Source organism: Cygnus olor, chromosome 14 (genome assembly GCF_009769625.2).
Source record: "Cygnus olor isolate bCygOlo1 chromosome 14, bCygOlo1.pri.v2, whole genome shotgun sequence".
Classification (NCBI taxonomy): domain Eukaryota; kingdom Metazoa; phylum Chordata; class Aves; order Anseriformes; family Anatidae; genus Cygnus; species Cygnus olor.
In genome coordinates, this window is record NC_049182.1 from 1,156,792 (window position 1) to 1,183,404 (window position 26,613).

At 38.1% G+C, this 26,613-nt stretch overlaps 1 protein-coding gene across 4 annotated transcripts in view; it reads left to right on the forward strand.

The window, feature by feature from the left end:
- Positions 1–26,081, forward strand: part of NR3C1 (nuclear receptor subfamily 3 group C member 1) — a 67,944-nt gene extending 41,863 nt beyond the window's left edge. For all 4 annotated transcript variants that reach the window (XM_040573278.1, XM_040573276.1, XM_040573275.1 and 1 more), the window contains exons 4-9: positions 3,574–3,690; positions 7,874–8,152; positions 10,718–10,862; positions 17,643–17,773; positions 20,607–20,764; positions 21,701–26,081. In XM_040573278.1, coding sequence (XP_040429212.1) covers positions 3,574–3,690; positions 7,874–8,152; positions 10,718–10,862; positions 17,643–17,773; positions 20,607–20,764; positions 21,701–21,853 — 983 coding nt within the window. In that variant the 3' untranslated portion in view covers positions 21,854–26,081. The remainder of the gene's footprint in view (positions 1–3,573; positions 3,691–7,873; positions 8,153–10,717; positions 10,863–17,642; positions 17,774–20,606; positions 20,765–21,700) is intronic.
- The last annotated feature ends 532 nt before the right edge of the window (positions 26,082–26,613 follow it).

Below are 26,613 nucleotides of genomic sequence, written 5' to 3' on the forward strand. Positions count from 1 at the left end.
AACTAACAGAAACGTTTGTGGTTTTCGATTTCTCTGTAACCACAGGCAGAAAATAGAGGTGATGGAAAACTAAATGCGAGTCTGTAGTGGTATAGCAGAATAAATAATCTGTGACTGTTGGACTGTGTACGTAGACATTAGGTAACGAACTAGGTTGTACCTCAGTGCCTGACTCTTCACTTCAGTATCAGAGAGAGAAGGAAAAATTGCAGACTGTATTCTCAGTCTCTCTGAAAAGATAGCAATTCCTGTATGGTAAAGTTATGTAACTCTCAGTTGCAACCTCTTACAGGGTTTCCTGTCTCGTGCCTTTTTCATGCAGTCATTAGCTGGATATTTTGAAGTGACTCAGACTACCATTTTTTGCTAACATTTTTGCAAGTTTGATTTCACTTGAGAAGAGTGCAGGCTGTGTTTGACAAAGATGTATTGGCATTCAGTCCTGCAGAAGAAGTATTTCTCCGAGTTCCCAACTCATCCAAGGCAATAGAGAACGTAATGATGCAATAGGAAACTGCAGGGAAATGCAGAGCCTCTCTCAGAGGGATCAGAGAAGTCAGGTTCGTGTGGCGGTTTTGCTGCTCATCATGGGAAAGGATGTCGGTTCTGTGGCAAGCTGGAGCTGTTTCCCAAGTGTAATGAGACCGTACTAGCTGGAGTACAAAGCACGGGGCTGTCTTTGAAATTCAGAGCTGCTTTGGCTGTCCTTGACTCTCAGCTAGTCCTGTCTGGAGTTGTGCTCCCATCTGCAGCCAGGCTCCAAATCTGTAACTTGGACTAAAATAAGGTCACTGGATATCCGCCAGGAGAAGTATTATGTGGCAGCTGACTATATGTCATAGTGACAGTCTTGCCTGTTCTGGAGCTTAAACAGGTTATGGCAGTATTGATACATGAAGAAATCAGTTCAGTAATTTATTTGATCGCTGATGTGACCTTGTCATGTCTTGTATCAGCTGTATTACTGTTAAATGTCTAAAGCAGGGTTGTAGTTGTAAAATTGCAATTCCTCAAGGTTTACCTTCACTTTCATTTTTTTTATTGTTCCACAGATTATCCCAACCTTAATACATAAGATTAGACGTGGATGTTTTCAGGAACTCTTTCAGGATATATGAGTTTTAATATTCGCTTTAAGGAGCAAATGCATATATATATATTTTTAATAGGCATTTTTCTTATAAAGAATATATGCAGAAAGAGTGTCTGCCATTAACGTCTACCAGGCATCTGTTAGTGTACAGATCAAGCAAACTCTGTGCATTGGTATCGAGCCTTTAGCCTGAAAACCTTTCTTCTCACCTTTGTCTGCACACCTGTATGCTGTGATGGAAATAGTTACAGAAACAGAAAGTATCAGTACCTAGAAAATCAATATAAAGTGTATGTCTTGGACCATACAGTAGAATTAGAGGAAAAAAGGAAGGATGAAGATGGGACAACTAGTGTATATTTATACCAGGCCTTCACACAAACAGGGATCCTTTCTTCAGGAAGCCAGCATAGCAAAAGCTATCTTGTTCTGGCTCTTACTTTCGTGGTGCTTCAGAGCCCTCATGCTTCAGTTTCTCCAGTCCCAGAATCAACCCTCTCCGCCTCCCAGCGTGCTACCCACACCCTCCTGCCAACCCAAATCTTCATCTCTCCTTCCCACCTCCGTTCCTTCGTCTTGCTTCAGATCCTCACACCTTCCCTCTGCTCAGATTCCCTCCGACACCTCTGCCTCCTGTTGTGCTCCAGATTGTGCTGCTTCTTCAGCCTTTTTAATTCCCAGCCTGTTCCCAAGAATCTTTCAGTCTTCCTGTTTTCACAGCCTTTTGGAGCCCAAGGGCATACTTGTGCTAGGGGCAGTACAACACTGAACAGTGGAGTTGTCAGGGCTCTCTGTAAAATGCTCATATCTGCAGCAAATTCCCTTGGAAGGATCTCAGTTTGCTCACCACCTTTTTTTTTTACTGATATATTTTGTTAAGTATCTTTGCCTGTTTTTTAAGCATCAAAAATTACTGAAATGCATCCTTTTGTATAACTGGCATGTCTTTTGGGCAGCATTCAGACTAATTGAAGCAGAAGGTGAAATCGGCTTCTCCTCGTTTTTCACAAAATGTTCATGTGGAAAGAAAGCTTTAATATAATGTAACGCAAAGAAATAAAGTAGCTTTCATCTGAAAAAAGGCAATAATGGCTAAGTAGTAAAAAAAAAAAAAATACTTTTATGGAGACGAAGCTCTTTGTTAGAAAAAAATGGGATGGCTTAGGAAAATCTACACATGAAGGAACATTATTTATCATGTGAAATCGTGATCTCAGTTGAACACCTTTGAGACATGAAGTTATACTCTACAAGAGTACAAATATTCATTGGTCTGCAGTTCGTGTGTGTGCATGTATATGCATATATGTATTGTATATATATCAGTATGCCAGTAATGGTAAGCAGAACCATGAATTGTGTCTATTTACTAACTTATTGTAGAACACAAAGATTATACAAGGCTTAGTAAGACTTCATCTTTTTGCTTAAATGAAAAAAAAAATAGGGGTGTTCATGCAGAAAAATATTTAGGGCTTCCTTGGAAAATCAAGAAATTTGAAACACTTCTCAGAGGTTTGACTAAAGCCATAGGAATTGATTCTTGTGAACCCGTAATTTTCACAGCTGATTTGAAACAAGTTCTTTAATCAAGCTCTTTTTCTGTGAGAAGACTCTTAGGCTTTGTTGTTAATAACTCAGTATTTGGAAGATATGTTTGTTCTTCTCACTGTTATACTATAAGGACTTAGAAATACAGTGTAAAAGCCTAGGTTGCATCTTTGTCCCACTAAAGAAACTTCTGTTTCTTGACCCCAACTGGGAGAAGGATGTATCTTTTAGTAACACCTTTTTCTAAAGAAAGTTATTGTTAGATTCATATAAATAATTCAAATTCATAGGAATGCATATCATTCTTCTCTACTGTTGCCCCACTGTTAACAGCAAAGAAATGTGCTCATTTTAATTTATGTATTTCAGCTTGCCATATTTCTAGGATCAATTTCTTTCTGAATCTGAGAGTCCATAAAGATGTCAGTAAACTTAGTTTGTCCACTTCAGACTCTAAACAGGGAGGAAGGGAAGCTTCTTGACTTCTAAAATGATGAAAGCTATTTCTAGGTATCTGTAGGTATGTTGAAGTGTATACTTTCCAAATGAGTTTATGAATGTTATGTACATCTTGTGTGAAGTCATTTAGGGAAACTGTAAACATGCCATAGAAGCTTAGAGCTTTCTCATAGCTTGGAGACATGTAAGAGGAAAAAAATAGCTTTAAAAATAGAATTTCTTAGTGGTAACAAATTGAAAATATGATTTTTTCCTAAATGTACTGGTATTGCTGTCTATTAGAAGTCTGTTAGATGTGTAGGTATTGGAAATCATATGGATACTGATCTTATTTTTGCAATAAATGAAGTACAGTAGGTAAAGATGTTGCATAGTCCCTATATCCTTAATGTTACAGAAAGAACGAGTGATTTCATCTACTATTCTATTTGTAGGGCTTGTGGTGATTTTCTTTGTTTTTGTGACCACAGGGCAGCACAACTATCTGTGTGCTGGAAGAAATGATTGTATTATTGACAAAATCCGGAGGAAAAACTGTCCAGCATGCCGCTACCGGAAATGTCTTCAAGCTGGCATGAACCTTGAAGGTAACTTCAGTGTTCAAATCCGTTTTTTATTTTTGAGTTCCGGACAATAAAGGTCATGCTGTTTCTGAAGCTAAAGTGTTTGAGAAGCACTCGAATATGTATAAAGTACTGCATTTTATGGTGTGCATGAGCTTTTTAATGAAAAGTAATTTTTTTTATTGCTAAAATTTCTCCTGTGCTTTCCTATCCTTACTCAGTTGCTCTCTCTCAGTATGTTCAGCAGAAGTGAGTCATGCACACAAAACCGGGTTATTTTTTATTCCTGTCAGCACACACATCTTGTTGCTTTTTCAGTGAATCTGAGACAGCAGAACTCTAACGGAGGTCTTGTAGGGAAGTGTCATGCCTGCCTATTCTTACTTAGGAAAGTGACTTGATGCTGAAAACCGCAAATGGGAGGGAATGCCCAGACGTGGATCTAAAATTGGAGCGGGACTTACATCCTCAAACTGAAGAAAAGGAAATTATATTTATTTATGCTGTGGATTCTTGTTCTTAAATGTCTGTCAGAATCTCTCCAGAGAAGATAGTATAATAAAGATAGTATAATAAATAAATACAAATGTACTAGTACATACTTGTCCTCTGCTAAGTCCTGGATAGCTAATGAGAAACTGAAGCCACATCAACCAGAGATTTAGCAGCAGCTGTAAAAAGGCATAAAACATTTTTATTGGTGTCAGCTACATTTTATGTTTGATATTTTTTCCTTGAGCTGTAGAGATTAATTTAGTATTTGCTAGCATAGTTATCAGGGTGATACTTGTATCATCAGAATTGTCAGATAAAATAAAAATGTCAAAAATGTATTTGTCAGATACAAGTATGAACAAGAGTTCTGGTTTCAGTGAAAATACCCTGCAATAAAATGTAAATGTTGAATTGTATTAGAGATGGATACTGATTAGTCTATGTTGGCACATCTTTACCGCCTCTTCTACTTCTCTCAGGCGATGAATCACCAATTTTTCTGCCCTGCAGGTGGCTCTCTGTGCCCCTGCCCTCAAGGCAAAGGAAAGAACCCAACAGAGTGTGAAAAGCTTCCCCTGGTATTGCTCACAAGTAAATCCCATCCTTCGGGGGAAGGAGACTGTTGTTCTGCGTGCTTACATACTGTTGTGATCTGTGTGCAGGAAGCGTGTATGTGGCTTAACAGCCAAAATCTGCAACAGTGGGCCCTGAAATAAATCTTAAAGGTACATGAGGTTGTCAATGAGCGTCTTACTGGAGGTGGGTTTGGCTCAGCAGCTGCTGCCGGTGGGCTGAACCACGCGCTTTGGAGCTAACAGCGGGGTAGTCCGCTTACCGACCACTGGTGCCAGCGTGGGAAGGAGGGAAGGTGCCTTGCTGCTGGGGCTGGCGTAGCAGGTAGCAAGTGAGGGCAACAGTACAGCAGAAAGGAAGCTCAGAATAGCCCAGAAAAGCACAATTTTTATTTTGAGGTAGAAAAAAATACATTTTAAGACTTTCTCCTCTCATTTTTCTCTTCATAGTTGTTTTCAAAAAACATATGTTGTATTCGTATATGTATCTATGTGAATAAAACACCTTATGCATATCGCTCTAATAGCAAGCCTTTCCATTCCTGCATAAATTGGTGAACTCTTTTTAAAGAAGGCTTCAGTGCAGCTGTCTAAGAAAGGTGCAAGTAGATGTTATTTGAGTTGATTTCCCTTGGTGAGAAAAGGCAAAATTGAATGACATATCAGATGCTTACCACTTCTCTACATGTAGTTTGGATCCCTTCCAACTGTAGTTTGCTTGCCTGAGTTTTGGCACAGAGAATCTTAGAGAGCAGTGACTTTTTGGAGGATGGATATTGTTATATGGGTTGTTGGAAAAGGACAAAAAAATTGCTTTCGTGGTGGAGAGAAAATGTTAGAACCCAAGGTAGTGTGAAGCAGCGAAAAAGAAAGAACGGTGGAAACAACAATATATCAGGTATATCAGAACAGGTGGTGAATTGGTAGTGTAAAAGAACTGGTAGAAGAGAAAGCTGAAAGGCAGTATGGAGTACAGAACAGACTGAAAAAAATCCTTTATTTTCACTATTTTAGGATTGTAGTTCAGGAATTACTGTTCCGTGTTTACTTGTTCCATGAATTTGTCCTATTGCGGTTTGAATATGTAGAGATTTTTAGTACCTGTAGCAAACTGTAGCAGTGAATTTCCCTGTTAAGTATTGGGTGGAAAAGTACCTTATTTAATAATAAAATACCACATGGTAATTTTTTAATTCTTGCGTCCTCTTATACTGAGACAAAAATGGATCCTTATACACCAAAAACATGTTATTTAATCATTTTCTAATCTAATTTGCTTTATCAGTCATAGCTTTGACATTACTTATCTCCCTTTTTTGGATTTTTTTTTTTTGTTACGTATTTTTTTTGAGTTGGGGGGATTGGAAAAATGTGCAATTATCAGGCTGCAGGTACCAGAGATTTATACGGTAGAATAATGGTATTTTGTCTTATAGCCTTTACCTCTTTGAATTTTCATTTCCTGCTTTCATCATTAATTGATCCTAGACATTCTTTGGCACCTTTTCTCTTTCTGATGTGTTTGGAGAGAAAAGATTTATTGTTAGTTTTTATGCCCATATTAAGTCATCTCAAAATCTCTTTTGGCCTTTCATACTGCATTTTGTAGTTAAAGTCTTGGCAACTCATGTTACTTTCTGTCTTTGTTTTGAAGAAGACGCATGGCAGTGCCAACATTTCAGATAATATTTTCCCTGAAGGTCTCTTGTTCTTTCACGTTCTTCTTAAGCGTGAAGTTCTGCCTCCAGAACTTTTCTTCTGTTCCCCATAGTATCACTGGTGTTTTCATGGGTCATAACTGTTTGCTCCTCCTCCGCATTTGTTAAGGGACTCTTAAGGTATAAGAAACGTTACAGATTTAACTTAATTAAATTCTTGTATAACACTTCATCTTATCAGATATTTCTTTTGATTATAGTTTTACCAGACTTCCTGGGCTGGAAATATTCCATACCAGGTGTCGGCATTAAGCTGTGGGGATCCGTACGTAAATTTAAGTCAAAGCAGTTCATTTGCTTTTGAGAACAAGGATAATGGAGGCGGGAAGGTACGCTAATAAAAAGAGGAAGAAGCTCTTTGCTCCACAGAAGTGGTTATGCTATTCCGACAAGAAAATCTCAGCAGGTGTGGCCAGTATCTAAGCCTCTGAAAAAATTCAGTTTATGCAAAGTCCGTAGAGAATTTGTTACCTTTACCAGTTAAGATTCTGAAGGTTCTGTCCTAGCCAGTGGGAGAAAAGGGGTCAGGAGGGAGATACTGTATTTTGTTATGCTACAGATTTGGTAAATTTCTGATGATTAAAGATCCTGACTATAACAGCACAAACTTTGAAAGTGAATCCACTTTACATGATGCTTTTATGTGCTACTGGTTTATCTCCGAAGTTGCAGCACAGAAATCGATCAACCAGTTGAGACAGAGGAGAAGAATTGGGTTTCATTCTGGTCTCAGTTAAATAGCGTGTTCAGTTCTAGCAGACTACGTCCAGTAGGGCTGACAGCTTAGTAGGAGACTCTATTGTTGACAATATGCTAATAAAATCATTGCTTCAGCTTCTTCCAGTTTACAGTTAACATCTCTGTGTAATGTTTTATTTATTTGGTATATGAATTTTATGGTTTAATTATGCAGCAATGATTTATATTCAGGGAAGCTGGCAAAAGAAAAATCTACTCCTGCCCAGCACTTCCCAAAAAAAAAAAAATTTCCCTGGCTCAAGCGATTGAGTAACTTTTTACCCATTAAATGTATATTTCCTTCCTTCTGTATGGTTTCTGTATATTAAGAGCCCACTCCTGCAAGTATTTTCTAAACAGATGTCATTCTGTCACATGAAGTCTTACTGAGATGTCACATTAATACAAATTCTAGGTTCAGGTGTTTGTCCTCCCTGCAGACATCTTTTAACATATTGAAACATTAACATAAATGTGACTTTCATTAAAATGTAAAATAAACTAATTTTGATTAGTTTGATTAGCACTGAAGTGAAATTATTTACAATTTTATGAAAAAAATGCTTAAAAAGTTTCAATTGTGTGATCTACAAATGCAGGAAAAAGCAGCATTTCCTTTGTTACGTTTTGTTGGTGTGTGGCTACTTTCCTTTATCTAACCTGTGACTTCCAAAACTTTCCTAGCTCGAAAAACAAAGAAGAAGATAAAAGGAATCCAGCAAGCTAATGTAACGGGAACGAGGGATGTTTCTGAGACTCCTGGAAACAAGAGCATAGTTCCTGCATCACTGCCACAGCTGACCCCTACCCTCGTTTCCCTGCTGGAAGTGATTGAACCCGAAGTTCTGTATTCAGGCTACGACAGCACTCTGCCTGACTCAAGCTGGCGCATCCTATCAACTCTCAACATGTTAGGAGGACGGCAAGTTGTAGCTGCAGTAAAGTGGGCAAAGGCAATACCAGGTAAGAGACGTGCATTAATTACGAAGTGCAGTCTTTTTATTGTATTTGAATGTCTGTCTTCATGTTTGGTATACTTCAGAGCCCTCATAGATAACCTTTTAGGAGGGGAAGTCAAAATGTTCATTTTCTCTCAAGCATTGTAGCTACATAATTAAACTGGGGAACTTGGAAGTGTTCTTGTTATTTTGGCTCCCACCTGAAGATACAGTTAGCAGTTGCCTTACAGAAGTAATGTCTCAGCCTTGGACATAATGTGTAGCATCCCATAGTATATTCTTGGGAGAAGTCAGGGCCACAAGGAAAGCTGAAGATCTGTTTCTTTCTGACAAAACAAATTATTTTTCTCACTTCTTGTCAATACTATTAACCACCTGTTTAAAAAAAAAAAAAAAAAAGGAACAAGACTTTTTCAATGCTTATGTTGCCCAAGAGTACAATAACATATAAGAGGTCTGCCAGAAGAAAAAAAGTCTTATAATGAAATTTGAGTGTGTTTTACGTACTGGTCTCTCTTTTGATGGAGAGGAAATAAATTAAAGAGTAGGAAAGGAACACCAAACTCAAATATACATGACCAGCAGAGGTGTGACAGGAGGTGATTGTTTCTCTGTTAAGGCTTTCTGTGATGGGGACTTGCACCTTTTGCTGCGGTCTTCATTAGAACAAGTTCACGTGTGCAGTTTCTGCTGGGACAAGGCTGTAGGAGACCATTTGGTATTCTGAAATACAAATTCAAATACAACTTTTATAAAAACATTTTTCTGTGTTCATAAACTCTTCTGAACAGTTCCACTAATAAGACCAATCCTTCAGGTTAGAACATATGCTCTTTATGAACATGCCAAGCTTCAGTTTAATTGTTATGTTGATAGGAACTATTTTTATCACATTTTTATTCTCTTTTCTTTTTTATTACTAAGGTGGTTTGTCATGAGAGTGTTTAATTTGTATATACTTCTACTGATATTATCCCACCAAACAGACTAAAAGTAATCTAGCACTGATTGCTAAATTCTCTAGTTGAGATTTTCAAAACAATCTTTTCCCGAGGAGGTTTTGGACTAAGATTTCAATATTTAACCCAGTAAGTTTGAAATAACTTTCAAATACTTTGCTTGTATTTTAGAAGTAGTAAATAGTAGTTGTTATGCTCTCCAAATCCAAAAGCTTTTATTTGAAGCTGTTTAGGCGTACAAGTTTTGTTATATAATCATCTATTGAATGCTATCTACTTAAACATATTCACGAAACAGCACTGTAATGAGCTCTTTAGATGTCAGATACCTAATGAAATTAAATAAAATCAACTTGAGTTCAGACTTTAGTAGTGATTCACTGTGGCACAATATTTTCTTGTTAAATGTAGGCACAATCTGATAGGAACTAACATTGCAAAAGGAAACCTGCCTACGTTTTTAAGCCTTTTTAAGGGACTAATTTTCAGATTTTACACACTTCCTCATTATCTTAATTGGCTCTATTCATTCTACGTATTTTCACAAGATTAGCTACCATCATCAACTGCTTCTAATGTGATATATATTTTGTAAGCTCAATGTACAACTGTTGTTGAATAAGAACAAAAAATAAAGTTAAACCATTTGTTATTTCATGCACTACTCTCAAAAATTAAAAAAAAAAAAAACTTTTACCATTAATTCTACAAGATTGTCAAATGAATTGTAGTGAATATTAGATATTTTTGTCTTCTGTAATCTGTCTTTGACCATCTGTCTCAGATAAGCACATCGACATATTCTGATTTTTCTTTTTTTTAATATTACGTCCCGTTCTAGCACCTGTAGTGCCAATCAAAATTATCCATCCAGCACTCTTTCCATCCAGAAAGTAGCTAACAACATGGTTGAAAGAATCCAGTACTTTCAGTGTGCGTGCATTTTGGTAGATGGGGTGCTGAGAATTTACTTTGAAGATGTATAGATGTAGATGCCGGTATAATTTATAATGTAAGGTTCAAGAGTTACCTCTTCCTGTTACTTTCTTTTACCTGTTATTTTGTGTTATGTTTGTTATGCGTGGTCAACAGTTATATGTAAACAAGCTCGAGCCTGAGTTGGTTGAAGTGTTCTGTTCAAACCTCTCGAGGTTCATATGTAGTCATATTGCCCAGAAGCTGTAATCTGAGTCCTGCGGTTGCAATGCTTAATTTCTACATGTGCAAATATTTGAATGTAACCTTGGTAGTTGGAAAATGGTGTTTGCACCCCCTTTTAAAGTGCATTTTTTTCCTTCAGCAAGACTTTCACATAAGAAACCTCTTTTGTTCTAATTTTTTTCTTCCACCAAAAATGTAATCTAAAATACAGAAATACTTGGCTGAATCAGGTAGTTGGAGTATGGCAAGCAATTTTCTTGTTGTTTCAGGTACTGTCATCACATTTACAGAAATCATTATCAAATGCACTTTTAAAAGTAGGAATCTGCATTGGTAGTACAGAAGTCATACTGATGATAAGCATCATCCTTTTCAGAGTTATTTATGTTTGAGTTTTTTGTTTTTTCTTTTTTGCTACCAATACTGTCACACCTCAATTTTTTTTTCAGGTTTCAGAAATCTACATCTGGATGACCAAATGACCCTTCTGCAGTACTCATGGATGTTCCTAATGGCTTTTGCTTTAGGATGGAGATCATACAAACAATCAAATGGAAATCTCTTGTGCTTTGCACCAGATCTGATTATTAATGAGTAAGTAAGACGTGAGTCATTTTTCTACGTTTATCGGGGAATACTAGAATCCACGCAGTCTTTCTGTGTTTGGTACATGAGAGGTGAATCACTGGGTAGCAAGCTCTTGCAGAGATCACAAATCAATTTGTCATTTGCAGCATTGTTTTTCTTACAGCAGATTGCTTAGTTTTTAAATAGGTCAAATGAAAGAGCAGTCTTTTAGATATTAAGTGTATTTGTATACAGAAGTTTTTGTGGGAGATGTTTGTACTGAAATGTTCCATATTGTGACTGTCTCTGCACCATTCGTTGTAGTCATTCATTTCAGTCGAGCCAACAAAGTTGAAGCCGAACATTTATCTGGGTTGGAGAGAGAAGTTCAGCAAATTGCATAATGTTCTGTGTGTTTGTTGTATAAAAGTAATAGTATGGTCCTTTTAGTTCCACTGAATTATTGAACAGTTAAACATTTGTATCTGAGCCTGCTTAAAATCTGACTAAAAAGATAAGGTTGCAAATGGAAAAACTTGCGTGTTTTATTTTTGTTGTTTTTGAACTTTGGTAGCAGTCTTCAAGAAAAAATTCATTTGCTAGAATACCTGGGTATCTTTTTTTCTCACGCTGAGCATTGTCTTCCTTGTATTTTTCAAAGTGGTGTTGTTTGGTAATTCTGTGTTGTAGAGGACTGAAAGAGGGAATTCAGGACCATGGAGGTGACGGACAGAAGGCTTAATCTGAGTTGCAGTGGGTATAAACACTTTGTGCAGAAATATGCATAGTTATATTACCTTTCCAAAGGTGTAGCAGCAGATCAGGTTAGGTTACGTCTTTCAGTCTCTAGACCAAATACTGTCTCAAACCCTCTCCTATTAGGACGTGCTCTGGCATTGGTCCTGATGGACTTTCTTGCTGTGTTTTTGTTTTGAAGCCATTTCAGCAATTGTGTCCTTTGACTCATTTTTTTTAAACAGCAGTTTCTTTAACAGGTAGAAGTCTGTCTGAGCAGTTTGTAATAAACTTTCCAAGTGGTCTTTAGGTCTTGCAATTCCAGTGATGCTAGCAGTATCTATCAAGTCTGTTGAGACATTTAGTCTGTACTCCGAACTAATTGCTTAAACTATTTTGTAGATGTAAATCTTGGAGGTTGCTGGTCAGTGCCATTCAAATTCTAGTTTGCCCGTCTGCTGATTCCAATTAATATGATGCTATCGCTATGGATTTGCCATTCTTTTTTCATGAAATGATATTGCCCATTTGTGGGGACAAACTATTAAATACAACTACGCAGGACCTTTGACTCATACAATCACAAAACTTCATCACCATGACAATTTCACTGACAGTAATTTGAAGAGAGATGCAGGTGACAAGGTGTTATTCATGTCTCCTATTTTCCTGTCTTTGCAGGTAATGCTAGTCCCTTTGGCATGTTTTGAGGCAGTAGTCATAATATTTTTGTTCCTATTGTACTTCAGTGCCTGATCTCCCAAATCTTTTTTCCATTTAAAAGAAAAAGAAGAAAGTAATCTTTGCATTTTCTTTGTGATTAGTAATTTATATTTCAGACTATTTTTTTTTGTTTTCATTTATTCACTTTAATGTCTTTTTCATTTATAAGCCTGGATAAATATTTGCAAGCTTTAATAGTTTCCTTACAATAATTATATTAAAAAAAAAAAAGGTGGGGGGCCAATGTATGCCCATCTGTGTACTTATTTCGATCAAAGTTAGTAGAATATGTCTCTGAAATAAAGTAGCTTCCACGTGGTGAACTAATTAAAATAACTAATATTCTCACTAATAAGCATGATAGCATCTAATTTGCTACAAGTCAGAAATCTCCTGTGGTTTTATCAGTTGGTCAAAACCACAGAGCTTTACACTTAAGTATGTGCCAATACTCTTAAAAAAAAAAAAAAAAAAAAAAAAAGGCAAGGATAATCCTATTATAGTCAGTGTTAATTCTCAAATTTAGTTGAATTATAGTTCTGGTATATGAACTGTTTATTAAATGACACTTGTTTTCAATAAAATACGTTTACTAAGAGAACTGCAGTTTCTTCTAACTCTTCCTCCAGTGTGCTACAGTTTGCCCGTAAAACTCTCTATGGTCGTAACTTTTTATGTACTACTCATCAATAAAATACAGCCACCTCTGAGTTAAACATGACAATTAATGAATAATACATAAAAATGCTGCATGAGTTACAAGAAGTTGGAGAAGCACAGTACCTCTGGGAAATCCAGAAGGGTAGTGCCATTGGGGAAGCATTATTGATGCTAAAATCTAAAACATTGGGTAGGGCAAGAGAGACATCATGTACAGCAAGAAAAAAACAACACACAGAGCAGGTACGTCCACTCTTTCTGCTTAATACATCATTGAAAGAATAGTACTTTGGTACATAACATTTCCTAAAAACCACACAGGAATTTACTCAGTGCTGTTTTCTGAGATGCATCACAGTCATTTTTCACCCAACCCACCCCCCTGCTGCCCTCCAAACCTCCAAGCTCTTACTTAACTAAATATTTCAGATATTCTAGAAGCAGGTCCAAGGTAGAGGAATAAGGTAGCGCCATTTGATGTAAGGGTTAGATGTTTGTTAAAACCCATTGAGCATCTTAACTTAAATAGGCAAAGCAGCATCCTCTAAAAGTCAAAACAGCTCTATTATTTGATAAAGCTAAAAGCAATTGTAATATTTAACAGTATTGTAGTGAATTGCCTGAAATAATTGGGAAACAAGTTCTCCTTTTAAAGCTTGATTGTAATAAATACAGTTAGGTATAGGTGTTGTGTGTAGCAGATGCGTCAGAATCTTCTCTTTTTTTGCCTGAAAATTAGTATCATGGTCATTTTCACGGTTAACTGAAGCTGTCTGCATCAGACCTTTGCTTCATGGTCAGTAGCTTCAGATTTCCGCGTGCAGATAAAGAAGTATAAGTTGTTCAAACTTGTAATTTTCAAGATCTGCAAATGACACTTCTGCATTTTTATTTGTAACTAAGGATTTGTTCTGGCTTCATATCTATTAATTCCAGTTTCAAAGCATTGTTTCAGTTGAGGGTTAGAACAAAATGATGTCTGTACTTGTATTTTGTTTGAATAGAGTAATTCCCAAGAGGTGGTCTGTAGCTTCAGCCTTAAAATTGATGTACTTCTTTTTCTTAAATGGAAGTATAAAGAAGCTGGGAAGTTGGCAACAACTTCCAGGCCTGACCTGAGGCCTCATGCAGACCTGCATCATTTCAGCCTTGCAAAATAGTGACAAATGTTGTCATGAATGGGTTTCTAGTTGTTGAATAATTTGAGTTCACACTACAAAAAAATGTATCACATTATGCTATAACTAATAAATATCTCACTGAGTATACGGAATTATACATATTTAAATCTGTAATTACCATTTTAATATATTTAGCCTGCATTTCACCCCAAAAATAATTCCTATAGCATTTGCTGTGTGCAGAAAGGTTCACCGTATGTGTAGGTAGCAGTGTTTCCATTTCATGCGCTTATGCTGTACCTGTACAATGAAGCTTTTAACATGCATGTTTGCAAAACCAAAAAAGTAAAAAAACAGAAAAGATGAGCCTCTGATGATGCAGCTCTCATTTCTGCAAGAATATGTCAGTTTGTCATCCTTCCTTCCTCTGATCTTTCTGAAGTCGTCACTATTCCAGTTAATCAGAGCCTTGAGATGAAAGCCTCCCTCTTTCCTTAACTCCAACTCGCAGCTGCTCATCTGAGGAGGCAGTGAGGGTGGCAGTGGCTGACCCGGCCGGTTCCAGTGTTAGCACTGAGGGAGGGAATGGAATAAAGGGCGCCTGAGCTGAAGAGCTGGCGTTGGTAAACCAGGGCAGGAGAATGGGGAGCATTTGGTGTTCCTTTCTGGACTGTAATCTGTTGGGTGGCAATGACTGCTCCCTCCGCTTCCCACTTCAGTCAATAGAAAAGCTGCTGCTGAATCGCGTAGGTGCACCTTAGGCCTCCGGGCTGTAAAATCAGCGTTTCCTTCCCCAGCTAATGTTCTGCACCAGGAAAACACTACAAAGCAGCCATTGACAGGTTTTCGTCTCCCAGTAGATAAGGTGGGGAAAAATGTTACTTGGCTCTTAAGGCAGGGGCAAAAATGTATTTCAAGTTAGTTTAAGACTTTGGAAAATAGTTTAAATTTGCGTTTCTGTACTTCATTTCTGGGTAGAAACAATACGCTTCAATGCATTTGTGTGTGAATAGCCAGTAAACTCACATTTTATGTTTCAAAACAGGAAAAGTGGTTTTTTTTAGGAGGTGTGTCTATATAAGATGGCAATCTATGTAGATTATGTATTATATTTTATATATGTAAAACCTTGATACAAGTTGTTGAAAAGCTTGGCAGCTCAATAAATCCTAAGCTTCAGGCCATCACTGAGTATTTGGAGATTGTAAAAACCTGTGATTTTGTAGCTCTGTGTAAATGTTTTCCATGACCTGTGACTCAGAACACGCTTTCATTGCAGTTGGCACTAGGACTCTGTCAGCTTAAAGCCTCCATTCGTGTCACATGTACATGTAATTACAGTGAGGAATGTACGGTTGCATTCATCAAGTAGCAAATGTCTTTTCATTGTGGCCTAGCTTTAGAAGGAAGCTTTTGAAAGTGACATGTTTTAGGAATTTGATTATGTTTACATCACACATCATCTTAGCTCTTTGCTGTTCTTAGATTTGAGGTCAACTACTTGATTGCATTTGTCCTTACAAAATTACATGCCATAGCAAATACCTGTATTTGCATTATTCGAACAGAAAGAAAATAACCATTAATTAGTTTTATAAGCAAAGTTTAATCAGTTCTCTCATTCCCAGAATTTTTTGAACATTCTTTTTGTAACTAATTCTGTGAAATCCGTATTGTCTGATTTTCAGAATACCAGCAGCTCATGTACTGATTTTTTTTTTTCCTCTATAGACTGGGCTGTACCGAATGATTCAGCAGTGTCAAAAACCACATGCTTTTATCAACACACATCCCACACACATGCATATGTATGTTAAGTGTAAATTACATGGGTCTCATTCATCTTAAACCTACTGCCTGACTTGCATGTTCTTTTCTGTTTACAAAGGCAGGGGAAGATTAGACAGTTTCAAGGATTAGTGTTTCAAATCAGCCTAGGTTTGCAGTCGCTGGGGCAGGATCCCTACCGAAATGATAATCTGCCATTAGCCAGCTGCTCAAGTCTCAGCTGATGTGAATGGCAGGCCTTGCAAAAATGTTGACCTGTTGCGCTATCTGGTGCAGCGCTCTCTCCCTGGCAGGTTGTCTGGTGTCCCCCCAGGCCTCAGCACGTTCTCTGCTCCCTCCGTCAGGGGTTCCTGGGCTTGTTCTTGGAACCCAGCTTTCAGACCTCGGTCTCTCCGGGTGAACCAGGGCTGGCGGTGGTCAGAGCTTTGCCTAAACACCACGCAGTCGGTGTGGTTCTGTGCCAGATGCGGCCTGGGCAGGGGACGTGCGGGGGGTGTCAGGGTCTGAGGGGGGTCTCTGAGGCCTCTTCCGAGGCCTCGGCAGCACCGAGGGCTGTCCCCGCAGTCAGACCCGCCCGAAGGCAGGCGTGCTGTGTTTTGCTCTCGTTTTCTGAGGACTGCCATTTGCATAGTCTTGTTATTACCAAAAATCTGCCCAAAATGTCGTCGTATAGATTCTCAGACATGCGGCGATGATTATGTTTACAGCAGATGGAAATAAATGACAGGCTGACCCATTTCAAAATACTTATTTTAACCTTTTGCCCAGAAATGGTAATACTTTTACATGAGGAAAACTGCTGAGCCCTGACATGGAATGTGTTTGAATTACCCAACTGGAAATATGTAAGATGCCCTTTGATACAACCCAACGGGGTTAGCAGATTTTTTCCAAACAGCCAACTGGTATAAGCTCATGGCTTTGTGTCAGGTGCCCTGAGAGACATCCTACAACTGAGCACCTTGCATTTACTCCTACCTCATGCATTGTCTTGTGAGCGCTTTGTGCCCTCGCTGTGCCTCCTTGGTTGTTGAAGCCTGACATGGTGCGGGTGTTTGGGGTCAGGGATGTACATACGTGTGTGGAGCTATAGACGCTGCTTGTCCATGAGGTAGTGCTGCAAGTAGTCCTGTCACGTTTCCGAAGGCGCTGTTCAACAGTATGCCTGTCGTTGGAAATGATGGGTATATTCTAGACTCGTGCTCGGTTTTAATATGGTGTAAATGGCTTGTATTTCCCTCTTGTTGAAAACCATTCTGAATTCCTATTATTCTTAGGTTTTTGCACCTTGAGAAAGGTGCATGTTTCTTGTTTTGACTTAGGGTTTCTTGAGATGCTTTCCAGCATGCTTGTGAGGTTCTGTTACATGTTTTATTATATGTATCAGCTCTTGCAGGGCTAAGGAAAGGAGAACTGAAAAATGATAGCAGCTTTAGAGGAAATAGTGTAATTTTAAAAGCAATTTTTTCTCGTGTACTTGGATTCAATTTTGTTTGTTTGTTTAGATTGTAGTATTGAATAGGAGATGTTGAAGGATGTTGGTCTGTTAGATTGGGTTCAGAGGAGAGCCACAGAGATGCTGGAGGGGCTGGAGCACCTCTTACTCGTGAGAGTTCCCCGGAGAAAACTGGAGATTCTTTTGCTGTAAGACAGATAAAAGTACTTAGCTTGACATCTGCAGCTGCAACCCCCACCGCTTTTGAATGAAGCGTGGAGAAACTTAGATTTAGAATGTACAGATGCCTACACGCTGAACTAATTTTTTCTGCTTATTTCTCAGGCAGAGAATGAATCTACCCTGTATGTACGAACAATGCAAACATATGCTTATGGTTGCCCGAGAGCTATCACGGCTTCAAGTCTCCTATGAAGAGTATCTCTGTATGAAAACGTTGCTTCTCCTCTCTACAAGTAGGTGAATAGTTAAATACCTATGTGAACAATGTGAGTTTCACTAGCCAGTGCCATGAAATGTGTGTGTGTAGTTTTATACCATGTCAGGTATCTGATAGCAAATTAAAATCAAATGTTCTGCTTGGCACCTCACCTTATAGGGGTACTGAAGAAAGTTCTGCTTTTAGCAAATACAAGACATTCATGCTAAGATGTTATAGATTCTATTCAGAACTTTGCAACTCCAACAGAGAGGCCTCAACCACAGACTAGCTGAGCAGTTCAGGATGCAAAGAAGTGGGCAAAGCTATGACTTCGTGCTCATTAATAAATAAATAAATAAATGTGAGCAATTTCTGATCCAGTGAGGCAGATTCCTCCCAAAAAAAGTTACTGAACTGTCCCAGAAGGTATTTAAAAATTGTTAAATACAACTACGTATTATATTACAACACTTGTTAAATGCAACTTTGCATCTGTATCTAAAAAGTAAATGGTGGATTTATGATAGATGTCTAAGCCATTTATATAATGTACTGCATGATGGTTTTATATGCCTTTCAGTCAGATGAGCTAGAGTTAAAACAAGTCGCACCTTAGTAAAATTCTGTCAGTATTGCATGGGAGGTCAAAGTAGAGCGCCAAAATAGTCCCTTCCTAGACCATAGAGAAATGCTCTAATATGAAACACTACGTAAATAATTTTACAGTGTTATTTCTACTTTGTGTTCATATTCATTAGTACCTGGTGATTCTTTTTCCTCTTCATGCACTGTATTGTTGTGACTCCCTGATGATCCTCACTTTTAACCCTGGCTCAGCTACAATCCAAAGACTTCAGTGCTGAGACTCTTGTGTGTGTCATACGGGTAGGCACGAGCCGACGACCGTGTCTTGCACGGTTCAGTCTGTCTAAACAGCTGAAGCCATGTGCCTGTCTGCACTGCATGGGGACTGGTCAGCCGTTGTGCTGATGCCCTCAGTCCCAGAGGGCTGAGAAAGCTTCATCTGAGGCAGGGACTGTGGTTTTCTTGGAACCTTCACTTCTGTTAGACAGATTTTTTTTTTTAATTTTCATTTGGTTTTTGAATATAATGACAGGTATGGGAGTGTGCCTTGAAAGTATCCAGTAAAAGCAACAAAGGTTTTTTCAGCACAATACTTCGACATGATTAAAAGTGAACATTTTTTTAGAAGCTTGAATAGTACCAAGGGCTCAAATGTTCCTTGTCTTTATAAGGAATGTATGTTTACAGAAACATATAAGGGATGTTTACAAGGAGTAATAGCATTAATTCTTGTAAACAAAGCATCCTGAAAGCAGGAGGATCTTGTAACCAACCCGGTATGTGCTGCGAACCCCTGGGTGCTAACTGGGCACCAGCGTGGTGTGGGTGGAAGGAAGGTGCCATGTTAGCACCTCCCTGTGCTGCTGGAGCTGGCAGCAATGCTCGCGGGCTGTTCACCTCGGCGGCCTGGCAGCGACCCGGCCAAGCTCCGCGTGCCAAGCCCAAAACTGGGACAAAGGTTCTTTTGAAAAGAAACTTTCACAGGGCTGCTGTGGGTTTTGAAAGAGCTTGAAACTTCGCTCAAACGGAAGATTTAAAGCAGTTTTTAAAATCTCTCCCAAAAATTCCTGAAGTGTTTTGGATGTAAGGTAGGCCAACTTTCCTACAGGAATTGGAAATTTCCTTAAAGGAATTTCCATGTCAGAAGTGGGAAGGGAGCTACGTTAGCAGAATTGAGCCCATTCACAAGTAATGTATGACGAGTGTTGGCGTTAAGCAGCAGAAGGCTTCTTTGTTATATTTACGTTGAAGGACAATACGTTCTCACATTTCTTCTCAAGTACACGTGTTGTGTAAGTGGTACGCTGCGGCACTTCTGGAAGTTGAACAGCTGAAATTTGCATAGTTTTTTTAATCCGTGAGTTCACAACTTTGATTTTTGTTTATCGTGTATGTTTTCCAAGAGGAGAGGAAGAAGAGGAGTAAAACAGGAATTCCATGCAGGTGTAGACACACAGCTCATACACAGATGTACCTCGCAGACCTTTTCTGTATAAATTAGTGAAGGAACTGTTGGCAGTGACACGTTGTCATCTTCTGTGTAGACCGGGCAGAAAAATACTTCAGAGTAACGTTGAACAGATGCTGACAGTGCAGCGAGGGTCATATTTTCTAAGGAAGGGATTCTGCTTTAGTGGCCTCTTTCCACTCTTTTCTCCTCTTTTCCTTTCAGTCTGCTTTGTCTCTGTTTCCTGCTCTCCCTGTAGCTCTTTTCATTCACTTCACCAAGGTGATCAACGGCTTCAAAGTCAGCACTTTGAGCACCACTCGAGTCCCTGTGCCTGATGCATCCTGATGCATTTGCAGTTTACTTGTCCTTGCCTACAGAAAGACCTGCGTAGTAGGAGCGCGTAGGCACAGGGGCTTAGCCTTGGCTTGAATCTGACTGAATACGCTCCTTGGTCCCCGCTCCTTGGTTCCCACAGCTTCCCACACGGTGAGAACAGGAATCCCCAGCCCTGGTGGTTCTTTCTCAGGGCTATTCCAGGCCTTGGTGGTGTTACCTCTCTGCTCTGGTTCTCTTCCCTTTATTTGTTTTTGGGTTACCTGTGTTATTTTTTGTTACTATTTTTCTTTTGCCAGCAGTCCTGTGCTGTTTGTTCAACAAGTCATCTGTCTCAGTTGCCTCTCTTCTTTTCGTCTCTCAGCTGCCATTTCATTTCGTAAATGAAAACTTAGTCCTTTTTCGTTTGGTCGTTTTTGTGTATCTAATGTAAAACAGCTTAAATAATGATGCAGTTCATAGGTATTATGTATCTTAAAGGTTCATATCAATGTTACAGTTCCGAAGGAAGGCCTGAAGAGCCAATCTTTGTTTGAAGAAATTCGTATGACATACATTAAAGAGCTGGGAAAGGCCATAGTGAAAAGAGAAGGGAACTCGAGCCAGAACTGGCAGCGATTTTATCAACTGACTAAACTGTTGGACTCTATGCATGATGTAAGTTTTTAAATGAATGCTGTAAAAGTTCCAAATAAATAGTCTGGGTATATGGCAGTAATCTCCTGTACACGTTTCATTTAAACGATAAATATGGGGACTGGGAGGATGGAGGTGGTTATGCTCTCCTGATGTCTAACTAGCCTAATTGGAAGAGGTGAACTTTGTGCTTCCAGAGCACCTTTGCGGTGGACTCCATGGCAATTAATTCTATAATTTATATAACTTTAATTAAAAATGTAGTTTTTAAAAATGTTGTTGCTTTAAAATGGAGAAACTCTGGAATTTTAAGTTACTTTGGAATAGTAGGGGAGATGTTTATGTTAATGTTTAAAAGCAGGATTAGCTCAAAGCAGACTATTCAGGAATGTAGGGAAGTGTTTGAAATTGCATTAAAACAATGCATTAGTGCTATCTTAGTAGTGGTCTACTTTTGCAAGGAATTTCAGAATTCAGGCTGTTTCCTTTTGCAGCATGTACTCTGAACTGTGCAAAGTACAAAGTAATCCAAGTAATATTTAAGCTGGATAAGGTAAACGAGATTTGAAGACGTCAATTTTTTTTCCTATTAGTTTACCTAACACGTGGAAAGATCATGTTTAGGTATCCAAATGTATGTCATTTATATGTTAAATGGGAATTGATACAAAATGTCTTCAGTGTTTGCAAAGACCTTGCACGATCTATTCACTTGTTTTGTATTAGAATGGCATTTACAAGACTTCGTAGTTAAGCTGAGGATAAGTGAACTTGTCTGCCCTGCACTGCAAGTGTTATCTGCTAGCGTGAGGAGTACTTGGGGCATGTGGCAGAACAGATACCACGCTGGCCTGTGCCGTGCGGCCTCGGCAGAAGATAGCAAGAAGGAAGGATGTAGGTTAATAGTGCTTCTGTATGCATTCGTGTGAAAGTAATTCTTTGCTTTATCACTCGTAGGTGGTTGAAAATCTTCTGAGCTTTTGCTTCCAGACATTTTTGGATAAATCCATGAGTATTGAGTTCCCAGAAATGTTGGCAGAAATCATCAGCAATCAGATACCAAAATACTCAAATGGAAATATCAAGAAGCTTTTATTTCATCAAAAGTGACTGCCTTAATACAAAAGGGTTGCCTTAAGAAAACGTCAAATGATAGCTTTTTTTTGCTTTTTTTGTAAAGAAAAAACCTATCAGACTTGTTAATTTTGTCCTTGCAGCGGTGTTCCTTTTTGTAATTATGCACTACATGTGGTTTACAGAGGGCCAAGATATAGGCTATAGAAGCAGCGGATTTCTCACATTTGATACGTAATTGGGGAGAAAGGAAAGAAAAATAAATCGTATTTGTCAGAAATTATATTTCTCCCCCTGTGCAACATCAATGGATGCATCAAAACCACCGGTGACAAGATCTGAGGCTGTGTTATGAACATTCTGCTAATTAATTTCTGCAGTTGGCTGGAGACAATTTTCTAGGCTTTTTTTTTTTTTTTAGTAAAGTGTTTTGGATTTTCTTTTTTTTTTTTTTTTTAAAGTTAAGGTAGCATTTTGGTTTATGCATGTAACCTGAAGAAAGTTTACAAGTGTATATCAGAAAAGGGAAGTTGTGCCTTTTATAGCTATTACTGTCTGGTTTTAGCAATTTCCTTTAACTTTATATACCGTGAACTAGGCTTGTTCATTTTTTCTTACATAATTTTTTTGTAATACTTCAAGATGCCTATTGTACAGCTGTTTTTTTAAGGTGGGGCAGCTCGTAGCTTTCCTAAATGACCTCTAGACATTAATCCTTGAGTATATTCATGTGAAAATGGGTTGGGCTTTTCTAACCTAATAGCTTTCAACTGTCAAGGTGACCATAAAAATTTGGCATTTTTTAAGGGCCAGGGTGGGGTGGGAGAACACTCTCAAATCTAATTCAAATAGATGCGAATGAAACAAATACTTTTGGTATATGTGCAAAAGTGTTGGATATGCAGATTCATAGAAAATTAACCCAGTCCTAACTGGATGTAAATGAGCAGGTTATTTTATATATTTAAAAAAAAAAAGCCTGATTTTTTGCATATAATGCAACAGCCATAACTATAAGAGTCATGGGCTGCATTGATGCCAAGAAGATCAGTCCTGACTGCCCATCAGGAAATTTTCAGGAAAATATGCATAGCTTAAGAAAAGTTTACTTCTGTGCGGAGAAACTCACATTTTCTATACACTTAAACCTATCATCATACAGGTATATATGGAAAAATATCAGTGACTTAAGAGGCAGACATGTAATTATGCCCAGTGGTTTGGTTTTGTTCTGTTTTTATTGTATCGATTCTAGAACTACTTTCTTCAGTGAGATGTTTACCTTCATGCAGCAGTAAAGCAGAGCAGCTGCGCTGACTGACTGTAACTCCGGATATACAGACTCCAAACTCGCGTGGTTAGAGACCCATTTTCACATCTTCACCTGTCGCTGAACTGGTCCATCCTCTTTCCTGGAGAGCAGGAAAACTCCGCTACTGATTTCGTGGTCTTAGAGTTGTACGTCGAACTTTGTCTTTGTAAGGCTGCATCCATTCATATCAAATTACTAGCGTGCCATAAATTTACCATAGGTCTTGTGAATTTCTCCTTGTTGCCATTGATAGCTATATTTTAAAACGTTTAGAAGCTGTAGTAGCCTTTTCTATGTGCACCTTAACAATTTTCTGTATCTCTAAATTTAAATATTTACTAAGCCACTCTAAAATTTGATTTTTACTCAAAGTGGCCAGATTATTTGTGTAATAGAAATGAGAAAAATCATCTGATAAAATACAAAACCTAATATATTTTTATATTTAGTTATAGTTTCAAATATGTATAATCGGTATATTCGCTGATCTGAGAAAAGAAGGGAAGGGCTACTGCAGCTTTAAAAGCAATTTATTAAATGATTGTAAAATAGCTTGTATAGTGTATAATAAGGATGATTTTTAGATGACAGATTGCTTTATCATGATACATGTAATTATATTTTTTGTAGGGGTCACAAATACGCTGAATGGTAACCCGTACAAGTTGTGGTTTGTCTGGAGGCAGTACTGAAGGCGTTGACATTTAGTATCCAAAGAAATACTCTGTTTAGAAGGAAAACCTGTGTTCAGTGGATGTTTTTAGGGTTGGATTTACATTTATCAAATCACTGTGTAAAACTTCAAGTTGAACCTTGGATGGAAGACTCCTATCTGTATGTTTGGTTACCATTCATGTTTCATTGCTAAATCAGACCTCCGCTGCAAAAAATGTAAGCCGTAAAGATGCGTATGTGCGTGTACATACATACACCTCTGAACATATGGGGTTAATTTCATATACAGCCTCACGTACCACAGCAAAAACAGCTTGAAAAATTGGGCAATAATATGCATACAGGTACCAGCAATATGTAAATATAGAGCATAGGTTGTTCACAATACACTAGTACATTTCTATTGTTCAACAAAAGTTTGTTTCCAAGTGAAATAGGAAACTAAATTTTCATCCTTTCTTAAATCTTTTTGAATGTTATACCTATTAAAAAGATACTATATTCAGTACTTTGGAGTAAAATATCATCTTTAATAAAAAAACGTAATCATTCTCTTCTCTTTGAATGATCTGTAAAGAGTATGTACATTTTGTAACAGTTAAGGTAAACTTCAGTACTTCAATTATACCTTTCAGCCCAACTCAATGGAAATATTTACGTGACCTGTTTGAGATACAGATAGGAGTTTCATACTGTTTGGTTTCAGATGGGTTCTTTAGTTAAAAGGAAAACTCTTCTTACTTGGAGAATGTTTAGAAACTTCAATCCCCAGGGAGCTCAAATGGAGCTTGTGTGGAAGAGTGAGTTTGTGCGTGTGCAGGCGTGGGTGTGTGGGCACGTGCACATGTGCAAACGCTGGTTTTAACATTTGTATACGCAAAGATACCTTTTTGTTTTTTCTTTGCCAGCAGAAAAGTAACTACGGTGACCGTGAACAAATTACCATCTTGAGAGAAATGGAGAACATAGGAGAAGAGAGGTTCTCTGCCCCTTTTGGTCTCTGTGCCTGTATATTCATTTTTAGTTTATGGGTTTAAGGAAAAAAGGAAACTGTGATGTTAAAAGAAAGCATTCATGCTGTACATGCTGTTAAGTTTTAAACTTCACAATTAAAAATATGTATAGTGCTTTAGTAAGCAGTGAAAAGTACATGTTGTGTGTATCAGTAGTCCTTGTAGCACTGGGTAGTATCTGCACTCTGGATAAAGCAGGGAGAATTGTGACTTCTGTCTCTTCAGTGCCTTATCACATAGTGCATGCGTCTGACCGAGGGACACCCGTGGGCAGGTCAGGACACATACGTGCTGCGTGGTGTACATTGCACATGAAAAACGATAGGAATGGCCTTACATAGGACAAGCCAGGGAATGGGGTTGGAGAGGGATAAACTGTAGATTTTGCGCAGCGTGGTTATCACCCAAAGCAAAAATGCCAGAAATCTCAGATTTTATTAGGAGCTTTGCAACTGGAAAGAAGGGAGGGAGGGAGGCTGGGGATCGGTGCCAATTTAAGCTTAGGAATGACCTTGCCATTTTCACAAAGAAGGGTCAAAAATAGGAGGAAGTGCCTGGATGAATGTCAGCTGAGTCCTGTTTCCCATAGTCGTACTTCAGTGGGTGAGGACTTCAGGGTCATACCTTCAGAGTGAGTTTTTTAAAAGATTGTATGTATTATATACTAGTTAAGCTCTATCCTTAGTCCAGTCTGCAACCAGGTGTTGCTGAGCCATCGATGTTACATAGGAACCAAATTTTCAGGAAAGGAATAGAGCCTCTTTAAAACAGCGAGGCATTTGTTTTCTGATGAAAGGCTGTGTGTATGAAAATATCCCCCACCTCCAAACTAACTTGCATAACAGCATAGAGTCAACAGCGTGTCATTACTCTATTTTGTATATTAAACAAAAGATATATAATGGGGACAAATCCTATATCATACCGGTGTATGGCATTATTAAAAAATCATTATTTTTATCACAGTAATTTTAAACAACATAAAAAAAAATTAAACCAGTGACTCCTGTTTAAAAATAAAAGTTGTAGTTTTTTATTCATGCTGAATAATTCTGTAGTAACAAGTCTGTAGTTTTCACCTACTCAGTGAAATGTTGGACTGTAAAAGCTTGTGTGGAATTGTTGAACATTTATTTTTTCATTTAAATTTGCTGTTCTGGTAATACAAAGCCACACATCTGTACAGAAGTTGCAGTAAATGTGAGCCATTTACAGCAATGCCGAATAATGGACAGAAACCATATAATAAAATTCTGCTTTTTTCATTAAATGGCTCCAAAATGCTTTTGTAGAGTTTTTGCTGTGTACCTGAAAAAGATTGCTTCTGATGACTGAATCAGTTCATCTATGTTGTGTTCACTATGCACGTCACAAGCAAAAATTATTTATACTAAAGCTAATTGCTGCTGTAGTTAAGTTCTATAGAGAGAGAGTTTCTGGTAATTAAGTTCAGATTAACATTTTAATCAGAATTCATTACTTACATTTACCGAACTTTGCCCAATTTGCCATTGAATTCATAACTTCCATTTTCTGGAGGGGAAACTCTACCACAGTTTTCTAATGAAATCAACTCAAAAGCAGGTCTGTGCATCCGATCAAATGGACTTGTGCACATACCGAATAGCATAAGCTGGTCAGGACTTTTAAGCTAAGAAAAACAAAACCAGATATATTTAGAAAAAAAAAAAAAGTTGATTTAAAATGTCTTTTGTTACTCCAGTGTTCCTTAATGTTTTGATACTTGCGAGAGTGTTGATGGAAGCTCCTTACTAAGGGAGGTGCTGGCAGCTGAG